The following is a 17,640-nucleotide window of genomic DNA, read 5'->3' as shown; positions in this document are numbered from 1 at the left end:
AACCTGAGCTTCAGCCCCGAGTCCCAACCCCAACCCCAACCACCCACCCGCCTCTTATCGCCGCACCTCGCGTCGCCGCGGCGATCGGCGTGATGACAGGTGTTGATTGAGCGTGAGAGGGGAGGAAGCATAAAGGACACTTCCTGGCAGACAACTTTATCAGCCAGGGAGCAGCGGGGTCATCGAGAGGTGGACGCAGTTATCACACCCCGGCACTGGGTTACTGTATGGGAGCGGGAGCGCTGGCAGCCGCCCCAGAGCTGCTGACCAAGGCAACTGTCGCCTTCATATAAACACCGCTTGAGTTATGGCCACATGTTGAGACTATCAAGTGCAGAAATTGTTTTGGGGGCTTTTATTTTCCCCGACTCGGTTTCTACTCGCTGGTTTGCCGGCGGTTCAGGAGGTCACGGAATAAGGTGGAAGGGCTTTCTGGGGGAATGTCCAAAAGGACTCGGGGACTGTTTGTGTATTGTCTAAGGGCGCTGACACATCCTGCAAAGAGAGATATCTGCTGCTTTCACAGATTGCCAAGCTGTTCCCCCGTGACAAATTTGCCGGACAAATAGTTAACTTGGGGGGGGGGGGGACAAAAAAAACCAAAAAGCGAGCGAGCGAGCACAAGTTCGGAAAAATTTCTGCTTTTTGGCTCATCATCCCGCCCGTCGCAGAAGTTGCAGAACTAAGTTGAATTAGTCTGGGACAGGGGGAAAAGAGAAAGTGAGGGAGGAGGAGGAGAGAGTAATGAAGGGGGCTCCTCTTACCCCCTTACCCCCCCATTCTACCTCCACCCCCCCCTCCCTCTCTCCGCACCAGCGGGGTCCAATTCCTCCACTTGAGCGCCCAGTGCCGGCAGCGGGCTGATTAGACCCGCGCCCCCGACCGCGCGGCGCTGGGGACGCTGCCACGGGACGACTTCAAATGCGCCCTCGCGCCGGCCGACCCAAATAAAACCTGACTGCTCCTAATGGACAGGTTTTAATCTCCCTGGGTTATTTGAAGATTTCCTCCACAGCCTCCGCCGCTGGCCACGGCAGAAACAAATTCCTCCTTTGGCTTTGTTGATTAAAACCCGCCGCCTCTCCACCGTCGCTTATCGTCCGGCGACGAGCCGCTCTTTTTAATTAAAAGTGAGACACCACAAGTGTGCAATTAACAATCCGGTAATTATAAAGCTCCTCTGAAGTGCACCACCTTCGTTTCAATTATATAATGGACAAGTGGCTTTTTGATCTCCAAATTAGCGGACTCTTGTCGTATTTGTTTTTGCGGCGGATTCGGAGGGTTAATGGTGGCCCGCGGTGGCCTCCCTCCGCCGTGATTGATGTAAGAGCAGAAAGGAAGGATATTAAAAACGGGAAGGGTCCATCAGGAAATGCAAATCGCACCTTCATGTTAATGAGCAGCCGTCGTGGTTTCCGCGGTCGGCCAGCCGTGGCATTTCATGTGGCGGGGGGGGGGGGGGTGGGTGGGTGCGAAAAACAAGCGCCGCGCTCTCGTCGCAAACTGATTAGTACATTTGAATTTGAGAGTTTAATTAAGTGCCCCTAATAGGGATCGTTTTGGAGACTGACACATAACATTAAATTGTTTGATACTTCATTTGGCCGGCGTTTGATTGCCGGCGCCGGGCGCGCGGGGGTACACTCTCCGCCGCCGGAGTGTGAAAGCATCGAGCGCTATCCCAAAGGAGGCAGGAGCCGTGGACTCCAATCGGAGAGGGAAAAAAAACCTGAAACTAATAAGTGATGAAAATGTATTTAATGAGCGATACACTCTTTGAGTGTTGTAAGCGGCAACACTCGTTCAGTTTTAATTACAATTGATTTCCATCTGAGTGACGCGGGCGCGGCATTGTTGTGCGCGAGAGTCGGACTCAATCGTTTTAGGGAAAAAAGAAAAGAAAATGCAGATCCTGATTGATTTTCGACTCGATGAGCGCGCGCAGCGGGTTAAAACCGGGGCCGTTATTAATTAACCGGAACTATTTTGTGTCTTTTGGGGGACGGGGTGCACCGCTGGCCCCGCTTCACCGGACTGTTGATATACAACTGTTGTATTTTTCCCATGGTTGTGATTTGTAATTAACTTTGCTGGTAATTTATTTAGATGTTGCTATGTAATCCAGTGCGGTGCTTGCATATGGGAATAGATCCATCACCACGCTGGCAGGAGCCCCGGTGACGTTAAAAATGAATTTACGCGTTCAAATAACGATTTCCAGGACAGAATTATTTCGAAATTGATAACATTCAAGTCATTACAAATACATACAAATACTGGTTTAGCGATGGATCTTAGATCGTCGATTTTTCAGTTTTCTACAGAAATCATATTTTTTCGAGATTTCCTCCTTCAACCATCTCGGGAAAGGATGCTCTTTCAAGTAACAAAAACACACACGTAAAAAAACAAAACAAAACAAAAAAAAAAAAACGAAGTCACTTAAGCACTTTGGAATTTTTTGCATCGGTGAATATTGGCGGTTCCTCGTGAAAATAAATACAGCGTATTCAAACACAAACCATGTCGTTATGGATGGTTCTTAAACAAAATGTCAGTCATTAATGAGGGCCATGTGGCTCTGCTTAGAGTGCCCTGTTTGTTTGAATTGGGCAGAAAAGCAGCAAAGGGGGTTTCTGGGCTTTTCCTCTGTCTGAACGGGGGCCGCTGGCATAGCAGGGATGGATGCATTTCCTGTCGAGAACGGCTCGGGTATTCATGCCTGTGTGAAAAGAGAGGTGTGTGTGTGTGTGTGTGTGTGTGTGTGCGTGCGTGCGTGCGTGCGTGCGTGCGTGTGTGTGTGTGTGTGATTGCAGTCTAATCGACGAGGTTGTTACTGTCATGTTCCGCTCCTCTCCGCACTGTCCCCTCTGCGTTCTTACCTCAGCCTCACCGCCATTTGGCAGTCGTCACTCTCAATTTGTATCACTGCCCCAGCCCCGTTCCTTCTGGGGGAGAGAGAGGGAGAGAGAGAGAGAGAGGGAGAGAGAGAGAGAGAGAGAGAGAGAGAGAGAGCGGGAGAGAGAGAGAGAGAGAGAGAGAGAGAGAGAGAGAGCGGGAGATTTATTTTTTTATTTTTTGAAAAACATTTATTTGCATATTTTCAAAGGATATCTCTAACAATAAGCATTCATATGAGACAAATTGAACATCCAACACAAGCAAGAAAGCAAAGAAAAAAGTGAATTAACAATAATCCAAAATTTTAAATAAATAAATGAAGGAGAATAAAAAAAGAAATAAATAGAACACAGCAATAAAAGAAAACAGCAAACAGAGAGAGAGAGGGAGAGAGACAGAGAGAGAGGGAGAGAGAGAGAGAGAGAGAGGGAGAGAGAGGGAGCAATAGCAGAGAGAGAGAGAAAGACAGGGAGAGAGAGAAAGAGCGAGAGAGAGAGCGAGAGAGAGAGGGAGAGAGAGAGAGGGAGAGAGAGAGAGAGGGAGAGGGAGAGAGAGAGAGAGACCATAAGTAATTGGACAGCGACACATGTTTTGTTGTTTTGGCTCCGTACTCTAAATGTTTCAATTTAACAATCCAACAATTAATATGAGTTTAAAATACAGATTTTCTTTTGCTTCGTTCTGAAAGTATTAACATGAATATCGGTTTCATTTCATTACTTTGAAATAACAACCATTCTCGTGCACAGACCCCCAGGTAGCCAAAGGTATTTGGACGGGTTGCTAGTATTTTCAAATCAGGCAATACTTATAATATTTTGTTGGATATCTTTTTGTAGGATGTCACTTTTTCACAAGTCTCGGACGCATCCACCCGACTGCCAGTATCTTGCATCACGTGTTTTCTTCCAAGATCATAACTCAGCCTCTTTGAATTTCAAAGGATCTCAGTGGGAGTTCAGCTGCGGACTACATTTAATGTGTACATATTGATACCATTGGCCGCCTTTGTACTGTCATCGGAGTTGTAAGAAACCTTGGCTCGATGGCGGCCGCATAAAAAACACAAACAAAAAAAAGATTCAGACCACACGGAAATTTGGATTCGAAACAGCCTCGACCTGTCCAAAACGCGAGCCGTGGCGCGGCGTGTGTGTAAACGGAGTCAGAACGCAGTCAAACTGATTGTCTTTCACAATGACCCCCGCGCGCGCGTCCACGGGACGGACCACCGCGCCGGGCTGTCCGCTCCGTTCACGATCAGCGTGCAAGGGCACGGTCGGAGCGAATTGTCCGCTTAAGTCGCCCTCCTAAATACAGGGGAATTGACATCCATAACAAATAGCATAAACAACTTCGCCCCGGCAGAAAAAAAAAAAAAAAAAAACGCGGGGGGGGGGATTCGGATGCTCGGGCCCACGGAGGCTGAATGGGTCACGTTCCAACCATCGCTAAACAAACATCCTCTCCGGGACCTCGCCGCTGCCCGGACCCATTGCTCATGTCGCGCTGCGGTTTTTTGGAAAGTATCTCCAGCCGTGGACGTTATTGTATGTAACAAGCTTTGTAACCGAGTTAAGGTCGAATTGGCCCCCGCTAGAGGCGAGCGGACCCTCGGCGTGGAAACGCAGCCCCCCCGCCCCCTCTCCCTCCTCCAGGCCTCCAGACAAAGTGCATCGACTTCCTAAAATACAAAATGAAGAATGTCAGGCTGGTTGTAGGTGGTCAGCCGCCGACATTAAATTATTCCCGCTTGCCAGTAGTTACTTACTTTACTGTACCTTTCTCAAATTGAATTCACTCTTTTTGTGTGTGTGTGTGTGAGTGTGTGTGTGTGTGTGTGTGTGTGTGTGTGGAGTGGGCTCTCAGGCCAACTCCGCTCAAAGAGTTTGAGACATTTTTGGGGGTCTTCAAGTGCTTAACATGCTCATGGTCGCGTTTCTAGAAATAAAGCAAACAAAGTGGAGGGATAGAGGCTACGAAGCAACAGGGGGAAAGTGATGGACGGAGAGACGGAGTGGGGGGGCAGGGACGGGGGCTGGCGTTCTCCGAATTCAAGCGGCCATTGTTCGGGGTAAACAATGCCCGTATTGATAACCTCTGACCTCAAATTATCTGGGCACAACGACGGAGACAAAGGCCCTTTTTCAGCAGCTTCAAGTGGCAGCCAGAAGTGAGAGAAAAAGGATTAATTAAATGAAGCAGAGTGACCAAAGGACAGGACAGAAGGGGGCTTTTTTAACGCTCTAGAGGTTCCTCTGCGAAAAAAAGATCAGACCCTAGATTAACCTATGAGAGTCTGGTGGACCCGCGGCCCGACGCCATACCAGAGACTGTCGGGAATTAATTGTATGGATGTGCTTATAGATGCATGTGTGTTGAGGCATGTTACCGAATGGCGTTGATGTCGATGTGCGTGTGTGCTGCCGTGCTTTGCCTGTTATGCAAACCAATTGTGTGTTTGTATGTTTTCGTTCGTTGTGTGTGTGCGTGTGTGTGTGTGTGTGTGTGTGTGTGTGTGTGTGTGTGTGTGTGTGTGTGTGTGTCTGTGTGTGTCTGAAGTGTCCGCCTGATGGACCCGAGTTTGTCAGATGCCGGAGCTCGGAGCTCTGGGCCATTTGTCATCGGTGGGATTCATTACGTGTGTCCCTACCCCCCCCCCCCCCCCAAACGCAGCCACCCACCCACCCGCACCGCCACCCCACCCACCCCACCCAACCGGGCAGTGTGATCACCGCTGACCCCCCGTGACAACCGCAGCACCTTCATTATGTCACCACCGCACCCTGTCACTACGGCAACTCTCTAACTGTCTGGGTGACACTCCCGTGTGGGACTCCAATCTCTCATCTGGGGGCATGCCTGTCTGTCCCTGTGTGTGTGTGTGTGTGTGTGTGTGTGTGTGTGTGTGTGTGTGTGTGTGTGTGTGTGTGTGTGTGTGTGTCTGTGTGTCTGTGTGTCTGTGTGTGTCTATGACTTTGTAGTTAGCTATTGTTGTTTCATTTATGTTCTTTCTTTTATTTCTATTTTAATCTTTTTTATTATTATTATTATTACCTAAGAATACACAGGCCCGGAGGTAATCATTTTATTGATATTTTCATTTGGTCCAAAGTCTCCAAAATTTTTGTTTTCAAGACAGGTTGGCTCCAGATAAAAGATGTGTAGTGCAGTTTTATACTTAATGATGTTCTGCGAGTGCAAGGCACTTGTACACTAATGTCAACCCTCAAATGAATCAAATGAATAAAATATTCTTTAAATATAATTTTTGCATTTTTTTTTTGCATATTTTGCAATGTTTCAGTATCACATTCCACAACCCATCGGGATCATTTTGATTGCACACTGGACACTGCTAGACTATTAACTTGCCCCCCAATTTTATAATCAGCAATTATTCAATTATGTCCTGTTAGTGGGAGGGTGTTGCCAATGTCCCTGCCCCGAGCGTTTAGCCCCTGCTCTCTGTCAGGGGGAGGCCCCCGAGGGCCCCCGCCGAACGCCTGTGATTAGTGTTTCTTCTGCAGAGAGGTGACAGAATCCCTCTTCAAATATTTTGTCTTCATTTTACGGCTCTGAGATGCAATTATGGAGCAGCAGTTCATTACGGCGCCGCACGGCGCTTCATGTTTTATGCATGCCGCCTCATTTAGGGACTTTTATTAAGCAACCAGGTCGGACCGGGGATGGCTGCGGCTCCACTGGAGGCTTTGTGGGCTTGCGTGCCGGCTGTGATTGGGCGTGGACTAACGGGGAGAATATAAGTTCCAAAAAAAACCATAACAAGAACATAACAACAACCAGTTCTCGTTGGGAAGGAGGAAGTGTGTGTGTGGTCAGTCCAGTGGTCACTTCAACACCATGCCCTCTCTCCATCCCACCAGACAGCCTTATAATGAGGCATGGCACCACCACTGTGTGTGTTTGTCTGTGTATGCGTGTGTGTGTGTGTGTGTAGGTGTGTGTGTGTGTGTGTGTGTGTGTGTGTGCGTGCGTGTATATGTGGTGGAGGTGGGCGGGGTAGCGAAGGGGGCAGCAAGGGTGACTAACTGCACCTCCCTTCGTGGAGCAAACTCCATCTGCATTCCAGCATTGAGACAGATGAGGCCAATTTGGCTCCTTAAATTTTCTGAGCTGTGATGGATGTGGCCGAGCTGAGCGCGGTGCACGGCTGGCAGAAGGATGTGGAGGAAGAGGGGGAGGAGGGGAGGGGGGAGGGGCCGGAGGGAGAGACGCGAGGAAGGTGAGAGACAGGGTGAGGGGAAGGAAGGTGTTTTGGGGTGAAGGAGACCTCGATCGCAGAGCAGCGTGGGGGGACTCTCTTGAGGGACCGTCCCATTATGGGATAATCCATTGGTTCATTACGGTATGGTAATGGCGGCGCGTCCACGGGTACGACGACAAGGACGAGAAAGTTGGTACGTCGAGAGTGTTCTTTTGTTGACACGTCACATATATTGAAGACGTTCTATCCCTTATTCCACAACATAACACCGCCAACAAGAACAGAACATTTTATTTCACTTCTAAAGGGGCCTAGACTGATAAGGTTGGTGTTACATTGTCTTAAGTTCAAATCCTCTGTTGAAAATGAACTCGCACCTTCAGCAGCTCCGCCCTGGCACCTCCTCTCTCAACCATTCAGTATTGAAGTGGACACACAGAGAGGGACAAGGTTACCGTTTCCCGAGGCGTGGCTTTATCCAGCGCACGCTATTATATCCGAATGTAAGCAAATTTATCGCGTGACACATTTCAACATCTCCGGCCATGACTTACCAGCTCAAAACAATCAGGCAATTACATTTTTGTGGCGTTTTAAATCAAGTTGGGTTCCGTCCAAGCGGTCCGTCTGTACGCCCGAGCGTTTTGCCCGGCTCCCTCTGACTTATGGCCCTCTTCCTTTTTGGACCGGAGCGCCCATCTGTGCCGCAGATCAACTCCCCCCTTTGATAAGGGCTCCCATCCTCAGGCCTACATAAATATTTTATCAAGCATAATGGAAATTGTCAAATCAATCTAATTGTGTAATGTATTATGAAGACATCAGAATTAAACAAAGCACATATGCTATCATTTCTTTTAACGACTGGGCCAGGGCCGGGCTGGCTGAGGCTGGCGGCCCCGGTACCCTGGGGGCCCTCGGCGGGGCCGGGGGGTGGGGGGGGGGGGGGCACGACTAGCAGCAGGCACTCTGTATATATGTTTCCCTGTGCGCTGCTTCAAATCTGCCTCACGCACATTTCATCAATGGAATCAATTTCTCAAATCTGCACAACTGTGAGCCATAATTATATTAGGGCCCAATGGCATTTAGCCATAACACGAGAGCGAGAGAGAGAGCGAGAGAGAGAGAGAGAGAGAGAGAGGGAGAGAGGGAGAGAGAGAGCGGGAGAGAGACACTGCATCTGTGTATGTTCACAATGATATTTTCATCAATACTCGGAAAACACAATTTGTCTTTAAATATTACATATGTTTTGTGGAAGGTGTCGCCGTCGTCTGCACATGGCGATATCGTTCAGCCCGCTCGCAAGTATAATTTAACAGGGGTTTTCTTTTTTCTTTCCCTTTCTTTCCTTCATTCATTTCTCGTTTGTTTTCCCGTCGTGGAAGAACACCCTGTCCGGTACGATAGAAGGATGGGGATGGAGGGATTGGAGGACCGGGAAGGAAAGCCGCGGAACAGGCGGTGCCGCGAGTAAACAAATCAAAAGCTGAGGATGTGTGACAGGCCGGGATTGGGTGGCGGGGGAAGACAGAGGAGATGGGGGAATTAACCATATTTGTGAAGGCGTTGGAGGAGAAAAGAGCCCAAATCAATTCTTCTACAAGTACGATGTGTGTACAACACACACACACACACACACACACACACACACACACACACACACACACACACACACACACACACACACAGGTGTGCCTAGATGCAAACTTACACACTTTCCATCACAAAAGAAGGATGTACCGCTGGCGTCACGCACTGACCATGAATTCCTCCTTTTTGCCATTTTCTTTCTCCTACCTCCATCGTGTCATCGTTTCTGTTCAACGTCTTCCTCTTTCCTCTTCCACCTCTACATCCCCTCATCGCTTCCACACCAAGTCACTGTGCGTGAGTGTTTGTCTTCTTGTGTTCATGTCCAAAACTATATCTTGCATCAAATAGTATGGGAAAAGTACCTGGGTGACTGCGCGAAATACGTAAACGTCACGATAATGAACTGATGGAGACGACCCTTCCTTTTCATTCACATGCTCAAGGTAAACGCTTGATCACGGGGCATAATAGTCGGGTACAGCACTACCTGATACACAGTGAGAACACTGTGTATCACTTCTCCTTCTCTCTCTCTCCTCACACTTTCCCCTCTCTCGGCCGTTTTCTCTCCTCCTCCGTGTTCCAGGATCATGGTTTGGTTCGGCCCCGTTCCCTCTATCAGCCCCCCATGCAAATTGATTTATCGCTTGTGGCAACGGTGCCAGGGCCTTGTTATCCTTTCTGTTTGAGGCTTTCTAGAATCACGCCGGCCCTCGAGTCCGCAGAAAACAGCGGCGATCCTCTCGTCTCGTGAGCCGTTAAAACCAAAGAAAAACCGTCATAAAGAAAATCATTCGGCGTCCGGTGCTTCAGGGTTCGGACGTCAAACTTTGGAATCCTGTCAAGCTTTTTCGAAACCCCCTCTCCCGCAGGTTTAGAAAGCGAATGGTGGGCATAAAGGAGCCATGTGTTGGGTGCTGTTAGCGACTTAATGATACGGAGTGGTCGGCTTGACGTGCTGCCACCTTCGCCTGCTCATTGACGATATTGATTGCGGTCGTAAGATCTCAAACTGGTGTGTGCACTATATGTGTGTGTGTGTGTGTGTACTGTATGTGAGTGTGTGGGTGTGTGTGTGTGTGTGTGTGTGTGCGTGTGTGTGTGTGTGTGTGTGTGTACTGTATGTGTGTGTGTGTGTGTGTGTGTGTGTGTGTGTGTGTGCACTGTATGTGCGTGCGCGTGTGTGTGTGTGTGTTTTCTTGAACATATCAGTCGAGTAGGTGAAGTAAAGTTGTCTTTCTAAGGCTGTTTTGAAAGAATATCAACAACATTAAATAATAATAATTATTAGTAATATATATAATAATAATAATTAAACAAAATGAATAAAAAATCTGCTAGTCTGTTTATTTGCCAGCAGATATCCGATAACCGCGTTTTGTTCCAAGTTATCGCCACTGTACCTTTCGAGTTCTCCATTTCTCCACCGTTAATGCACTCCAACTCCCTCTCTCTTTTTCTCTCTCTCACACACACCCACACACACCCACACACACACACACACACACACACACACACGCTGATCTTTCCCCCCTTCCCCCTCCCCCTCCCCTCCTCGCCGCGTCCAAACATACATCTTTATCAAGCGGCTGTTGTCAGACAACATTAGATAATTAATAGGCCATTTGTCAGGCCTGTGAGGAACATGTTAAAATCTCCCGGCAGCTCGGCGGATAAATCCCGCCGTCCGCACCGGCGCCTTTGTTGTGTCAGGCTGCCATCGGAGCCGCGGATTTGCCATTAAAGGAGCCTCATTATTAATCGCAGCTAATGCTAATTAATTAGGTGTCTTGGAGGGACCGGCGCTAACTTTCAGTTTGTTGTGGCGTGTTAATTGGTAGCTCTGCCCAAGGCCCTTAATGAAGTTTTGTTTTTTTTTCTTTCCATTCATTTCATTCCTAGTTGACTAACAATGAGATACTGGAGTTCGGGGGGGCCGGGGGGAGGTGGGGACGGGGGGGAGGTGGCAAAGACAATAGTGCTGTTAATTAAGACTCTGCTCCAGTCACTGTGCTGTATGAGAGTTTGCTCAGCGTTTGAGGGCATGTGGGTGTGAGTAAGTGTGTGTCTGAGAGCGTGAGCGTGTGTGTGTGTGAGAGAGAGAGAGAGAGAGAGAGAGAGAGAGAGAGAGAGAGAGAGAGAGAGAGAGGTAGAGAGAGAGGGTGTATTATAGAATGCCCATTCACGCTGTAAGTGATGAATATAACAGAGTACAGTATAAAAAGCCTCTGCTCTACGTTCCTTATCCTGTGGAATTAAAACCCACAGTAGAGCGAAGAGTCCCTCTGGGTTAACGCACTTATTACCTGGTCACATGTTTTAGGGAGAGCCAACATAGCTTGCTTACTGCCGTTTGCTTTTTTTATGGAGACAGAGATGCATGAAAAGTCAATATAGGGAAATATTTGGGATTCTGTTTAGTTTGCACAAAGAAAAAATAAAAACAATTAAAAAAAATGAATTAAAGAAAAAAAGAAAATCGTCCTTCAGCACATTAGTCAAATACCCAAAACACTAGAGTAATGAGAGTAATAATAATATACTGTATATGTATACTGTAATATACTGTACATCACAATAAAAAAAGGGCAACTTGTGCAAAAATGAATCTGCTTTTTCCGGTGATTAGGGGTTTATTTGGGATTTCTACTGTTGATCATTTGTTTGTGGAAGCGTAAAAAAACACAATTTCTTTCAAATGATTGCCTGAATACAGCATTATTCACCTTATTTCCTCAATCCAGAAATCATTGATAAACATATTCCCCTTTCCTATGAGTAACTATGTATTTATGTATTAAGATGTGAGTAAAGTCAGGCTGCGTTGGCTTAAGCATACATTTTTATTCATAAAATGTATTCATATATATCAATTAAAGGTTTAAATAGAGGTCTTAAGTAATTAAACATAATATTGTGTGCCAAGATATTGGAAGGGGTGCCTTAGTCTGAAGTTGGCAAACTTTTCAGCGCTCCCAGCGTCGCAGGCTGTGGCTGTCGGATGTTGTTTTTCTGGCTGTTGTTGTCTGGCTGTATCAGTCGTCCTCACAGTCACCCCAGCGGACTCCGGGACAGAGGACCTCCCCAAAACGCTGCGGCTCAGGCCTCAATTAAGCACAAAGACACAGTTAATTAGGAAGCTTATTGCCTCTCCTGAGGGCACCGGGCTCCAAACGCCCCCTTCTCCACGCCGCGCTGCGGGAGCCCCGGCTCAGACCCACGCACTGTAATTAACAAATCAACAGCAGTCATTTTACGATTGGCAATATCTGCGAGAGCGTTGAAAAATAGGAGGGGGAGGAGAAAAAAAACCAAACGTAATTGTTTTTTTTTTTATTTGCCTATGATAAACACAGAGGGTGTCTCTCCCCGCGGTCTGTCCTTACATCTCCTGTAAACATGTGGCAACGGCAGATTCATTTGATTCATGAAAAAAGACGGACGCGGAACGGGAGCGGATTAAAAAAACAACAACAAAAAAAAAACAAAAAAACAAAAAAAACGCCGTTTAACTCTGTCCCCCGGAAAAATTCACCGTTTTTGCTTATTGATCATTCTTTTTTTTATATCTGCGGTGAAAACACAAACGCCCCCGAGTCCCGTTCCTTCATTTCCCCCCCCTGCCAAAACTCCAACGTCGGAGGTAGAGGGGGAAGTGTATTTTTATTATTTTCCTGGTGCGGCACGAAGGACAAAAACGTAGAACTCGACGATGAGTGATGGGGGAGATCATGTGCGATTACACGCGACCCTTAGCTCCGGGTCCCGCCCCGTCCTCCTGCTGTGTTATCACAGGCAACAAATGATGTCTGCAGATAAGCAGCGAGGCCCGACCTCCGAGGTGAGGAGTTCATTTCCATATTTCAACCGGCCGAGAACCTCACATCAATCAAAACGCGCGGCCTCTCCTGCCAGGGTCCGGGGCTCGAGACGACTGGACGCGAGGATCCTCGTCCCGGCTAAATGGACGGATAAAAGTGATGGGGCTCGAAAGCCCGACCTATCTCTTTCACTCGATTAAGGGGGATTAGTGTCCAAAGACTGGAGGGTGGAAATGGATGGTATTAAGATAAGACTTTATTAATCCCTGCGGGGAAACAGGGACACATCGGTACAAAGCGGTGCAAGGCAAGAAACAGATAAGAAAAGAAAAAGAAAAAAAAACCTGTGTACACAGCTATCAACAAAGTTAAGATTGGGTAGCACAATGCTCACCAAATGCTAAAATACCTAGAATGCCTGTTCTCAGTGAAAGGACAACATATAAGTATGAGAATGTCTCGAGTCCTGAGAGAGTTGGATCAGGAAAGGGAGTGCGTGTGTGTGTGTGTGTGTGTGTGTGTGTGTCTGTGTGTGTGTGTGTGTGTGTGTTGGCGGGGGTTGTCTAGCTCTATGTCCACAGGTAGGTTATTTCACTGTAAACATATGTTTCCATTTGTCCCGTGAGTGCGTCCCCTCGGTGTCCCATCAGCGGCGGCGGGGGCCGGGTCGCACCTCCATTAGGGGCTTTGTCACAGTGATTAATAGCTCCTTCTATCATCTTTAATTCACTCCGTGATGATGGCGGTCCCACCCGCCGCTCGGGGTAATCGCGTGATGTATGGCTCTGCCCGGCATCTCGTGGCAGAGGTGAAAACATTCTATCCCCATGCAGATAGCGCGGGAATAAATGTTTTTTTTTTCTTTTTATTATCATTTTTTTTTCTCCTAATAAAAATTAATGAATTTGGCATCAAGTGGCTTCCGAATCGATTGGATACGCATGGATTTATGTTGATTTTGAAAGAATATATCCGATTTTTTTCTTTATGTTTAGGAATTTTTCATCTGTTCTCAGGGGAAAAACAGAGCAAAGAAAAAACCCACTCCTTTCATTTTCATTTCAGTTAAAGTTCCCCCTTCTTTTTTTTTTTTTTTTTTTTTTTACCTAAATGTTGGTTATCACGGAGAGCCATCTTTAGTCAGTGTGGCTGATCCGGATGTCGCTCCCGACTCGGAGTTCCCCGTCCTTTCCCAGAATTCCTCCGGAGCTTCTCTCTCTTTGATGGAGGGCGTCAGCTCGCGCCGATGAGGTCACGTCCATTACTGGACAAACAAACACTCACGTATCTGACTCAAACAAACACTGGGACGCACACACACGCGCACGCTCGCAGACGCACGCGCGCGCACACACACACACACACACACATACACACACACACACACAAAGGACTGTGGGCATTGTCTTACTTTTCCGCCGTTGACGTTTCACTTATCTCATCCACATGAAAACCACAGGTTGTTTTTTTTTAATCTCTGGACATAGCATATTTGCTTTTCGGGGTGAACGTTTACCTTACCAGAAACCTATATGTTTAGGAATCGCAATTCCCTTGTTCGGTTCCTTTTTCGGACCGGGGGAGAATTTCTGCTCCAAATCAAATATAAACTTGGAGAGCGGCGCGCGGGGGGAAAATGTCAGAGGAGAACCAGCGACGGAGGGATATGGTTACCTTTAAAAGCACTTGTCCCCTTCACCATAGGCCGACTTCATATCCAGTGCTATAACTATGTTACGCCGAAAATCATTACGTTGACTCCTGGAGCCACATTGGGTTTCATGCTCGGCCTTTAAACCCCCCCCCCCCCCCCCCCCCCACCCGAATAGATTTGGCCGACACACTGTGTGTGTGTGTGTGTGTGTGTGTGTGTGCGTGCGTGCGTGTCTGCGTGCGTGTGTGTGTGTGTGTCAAACACAATGGGTGCCCAGGTACCCTGATCTTCTATTTGCTGCTTGACTTGGAGAAGTACTTAAGCTGTGGAAATGCATTAACCTACACACACACACACGCATGCACGCACACACACACACACACACACACACACACACAGACACACACACGTGACCGGGTGGTTACATTGGTGGGCTGATTCAGCGTAATCCATTTACTCATGCATTTTGTCACACACACATTCGAGGCACACATTTTGACAGGAGCTATGATTTGCAACTGACGGAGGGAAAAAGCCCACGCAGCCACAAAGCCGACCGTGTTCTCTTCTCCGCCGCCAGAGATCGCGGGAAGAACTGGTTCAATGTATTATTCGACAAGTAAAGTTGTCACTGTTGTCTAAAAATGAACTTTGAATGTTATTGTTTTTTTGTGTCTGTTATGGCAGAATATTATTACATGACAAAGAACAGAGATACATATCAATGTACATGTACAGTAGGAACAACCCAAACCAAAACCTCAAAAACCAAATTAGGCAAACACACTGACGCGACAGAAGAGATTGGCTATGGAGAAACCATGTCCCTTGTTCTCTTATGTTGTGTGTGTGTGTGTGTGTGTGTGTGTGTGTGTGTGTGTGTGTGTGTGTGTGTGTGTGTGTGTGTGTGTGTTTTGTGTGCAAAAATGGAATCACCTCTGCTTATTCAATGACAATCGTTCATTAAACCAATTAGAAGCACTACTACAGGATGGTAACCCAGCAAAGAGACAGAGGCAGAGGGGGGAGGGAGAGAGAGATAGAGAGAGAGAATGCGTGTTTTGCGTGAGCTGGAAGTGATCTCCGTCCATATTTTCAGCACCGTAAATGCCTGCGTCATCACATTGTTTACATGCGTCAGGAGGTGTGTGTGTGTTTGCGCTTTTTCGCCGCTACTTGTATGTGGCCGGATCAAAGGCTCGGTGGCCGCCGGCCCAGCGGTCCGGTGTCACACCGCCGGCCCTTCAGGAATGTTCCGCGGACCAGGGATGGGCCGCGGAGCCTCATTAGCAGGGCCCCCTCTGCCCGGGGCCCGTCAGGCCGCATTAGCCACAGCCCACCGCCAAAGACGCACGCCGGGGGGAGCGGAAGCTTCCCGTTGATCATGTTCGACTTCTACTGTCTCTCGTTCTGGCGAGCTGTCCCGCTGCCTGCCCCGTCCACCTGTCTGTCCGCCGGGGCAGCGCCGCCTGTGTGGCGATGGGTCAGTCTGCACCAGGGGTTCTGATCCTATTTTGTCTCAGCGACCCCCCCTAAATCGAACCTGATTCTAGATTCAAGATAAAGCCTCTCTGGTGTTTGTGTATTTATTAACGGTCACCGTGGTGGCCTTTTTTCATAATAGCAAGAGGGCGGGTTTTAGGGCGTACAACACATTAGCACATATAACGCCATGCAGTATTCGACGACTGGGAGACAAATGCCCTCAATTGTACAAGACTCCCAACCTGGCAGCCCAGGTTGGGAGTCTGCACATGGTACTACTCTCTCTACTGGTCCACACGGTTCCACATTATGGCTGTACAACGGTGTCCGCCTGACCGACAAACCGCGTTCCATTGTGTCTCTGGCTTCATCTAATCTGTCTGTCTCACCTACGGTCACTGCCGTTCCATGGCTGCAGGCGAGGCTCCAGTCCAGTTCTGCTTTTCCGCACCTGCAGTTCCGCGTGGGACGCGCGAACGGTGCGAGCCCCCTTTCGCCGGCGGGCCACGCAAGCCACGTGCCTCCCGGGCCCGGGGAAGGGCCAGGCGGAGGTGAAGACGGGGTCACTCTCCAGGGTCCTCTCACTGTATTCACAATTAACCCCAGCGAGCCTCACTTCCCTCTGTTTTCACATCACACCGTGCTGAATGAGCTCAGGAAGGGGAAATATAAAACAGTTAGCGTAGCACAATGCTGAGTGGACCCTGGCGACTCGCCCCGGCACCGACTCCATTGAAAGACAAACAAACCTCTGTATCCCATGTTGGACGAAACCCTTGTAGAACCGACGATGCTTCCTCGTCAGTGATAAAAGGTTAATAAACGACAAATTCATGAAATGCTATACTCTACATTGTTCTGTCTGTACGGTGCGAAAAGGCCCAATTCCTAACAAAAGAAAGTCGTTAAGAGTGTGGAGTGTGGAGGTTTAAAGTCAACCGAACTTAGCGCCTCAACAAAGCCCACTGAAGGCTTTGTGAACAGATGGCTCAACTGATTCTTGCACCTCTCGGCCTCGGCGCGCACACAAAGAAGGCAAGGCCAAGAAGCGGGAGTGTTTGGAGAGCGCCGCCGCGTCACTGATTCCAACGCACGTGAAAGAGCAAAAAGGTTTTGCCCGCCCATTGCCCAGGTCGCGTCCGGTTTAATGAGTCGCAAACGTAAATCCCAAAGGACAGAGAGACGGTGTTCCCGAGACGTGCCGATAAACAACGTCTTCCTCTCTCTCTCTCTCTCTCTCTCTATCTCTCTCTCTCTCTCTCTTTTTCTGTTTCCGTCTCTCCCTGCCAGGCGACGGCGGCGACGATTTCACCCTCTACCCGTCTGACGTCTTGGACAGCGCGTGCGTCTCGGATGGAGAGCCCGTGTCGTCGTCCGCCCTGGCTGACGAGCCGCTGTCCCCGCCGGCATCCGGGGATGAGACCTCCCCCGCGGAGGCCTCCTCCTACCTGCATCCGGCCGTCTACACGCCCCGGGAGGACATGCACGTCCCCCCAGATTTCCAGCTGCGGGAGTCGGACACCCCAGGCGGCGGCGGCGGTCTGGGCATCTGGTCGCGGAGGCGGGTGGGCGTGGGCGAGCGTTTCGGACCCTACGTCGGCGAGCAGCGGGCGTGCCTGCGTGACCGCACCCAAGGCTGGGAGGTAAGATCGTTCAAATGTTCCCTCGAAGGACTTTCGTGCCTTCATGTCCCGACGGATCGCGCATTTCTACAAAGCCATGCTTTAATCTATGAACTGTTGAGCGTGCATTTCCTCAGTTTGGTTCTGGTCGTAGCATTGACTTCTTGGTGAATTACTCAAATCTACCTTTAAAAGAAAAGAGTCTTTAGTACAGAAATCGCAACGTGAACGCTTTTGTTATCTTTGTCATGATTCTTTGCCTCCCCAGTCAATACACTTTGCACCTTTTACATCATTTACTTTTTTATTCCCTCCATGTCGTCATTG

At 48.6% G+C, this 17,640-nt stretch overlaps 1 protein-coding gene across 7 annotated transcripts in view; it reads left to right on the top strand.

Moving 5' to 3' along the window:
- Positions 1 to 17,640, top strand: part of mecom (MDS1 and EVI1 complex locus) — a gene marked incomplete at its 3' end in the record, with an annotated part of 152,663 nt that overhangs the window by 34,105 nt on the left and 100,918 nt on the right. For all 7 annotated transcript variants that reach the window (XM_080007174.1, XM_080007172.1, XM_080007169.1 and 4 more), the window contains exon 2: positions 16,982 to 17,334. In XM_080007174.1, the coding sequence (XP_079863300.1) occupies positions 16,982 to 17,334 (353 nt within the window). The remainder of the gene's footprint in view (positions 1 to 16,981; positions 17,335 to 17,640) is intronic.

This window comes from Zeus faber (assembly GCF_960531495.2).
Source record: "Zeus faber genome assembly, chromosome: 9".
Classification (NCBI taxonomy): domain Eukaryota; kingdom Metazoa; phylum Chordata; class Actinopteri; order Zeiformes; family Zeidae; genus Zeus; species Zeus faber.
The sequence above is the reverse complement of the archived record's forward strand: the minus strand, read 5'-3'. Positions and strand labels throughout refer to the sequence as shown.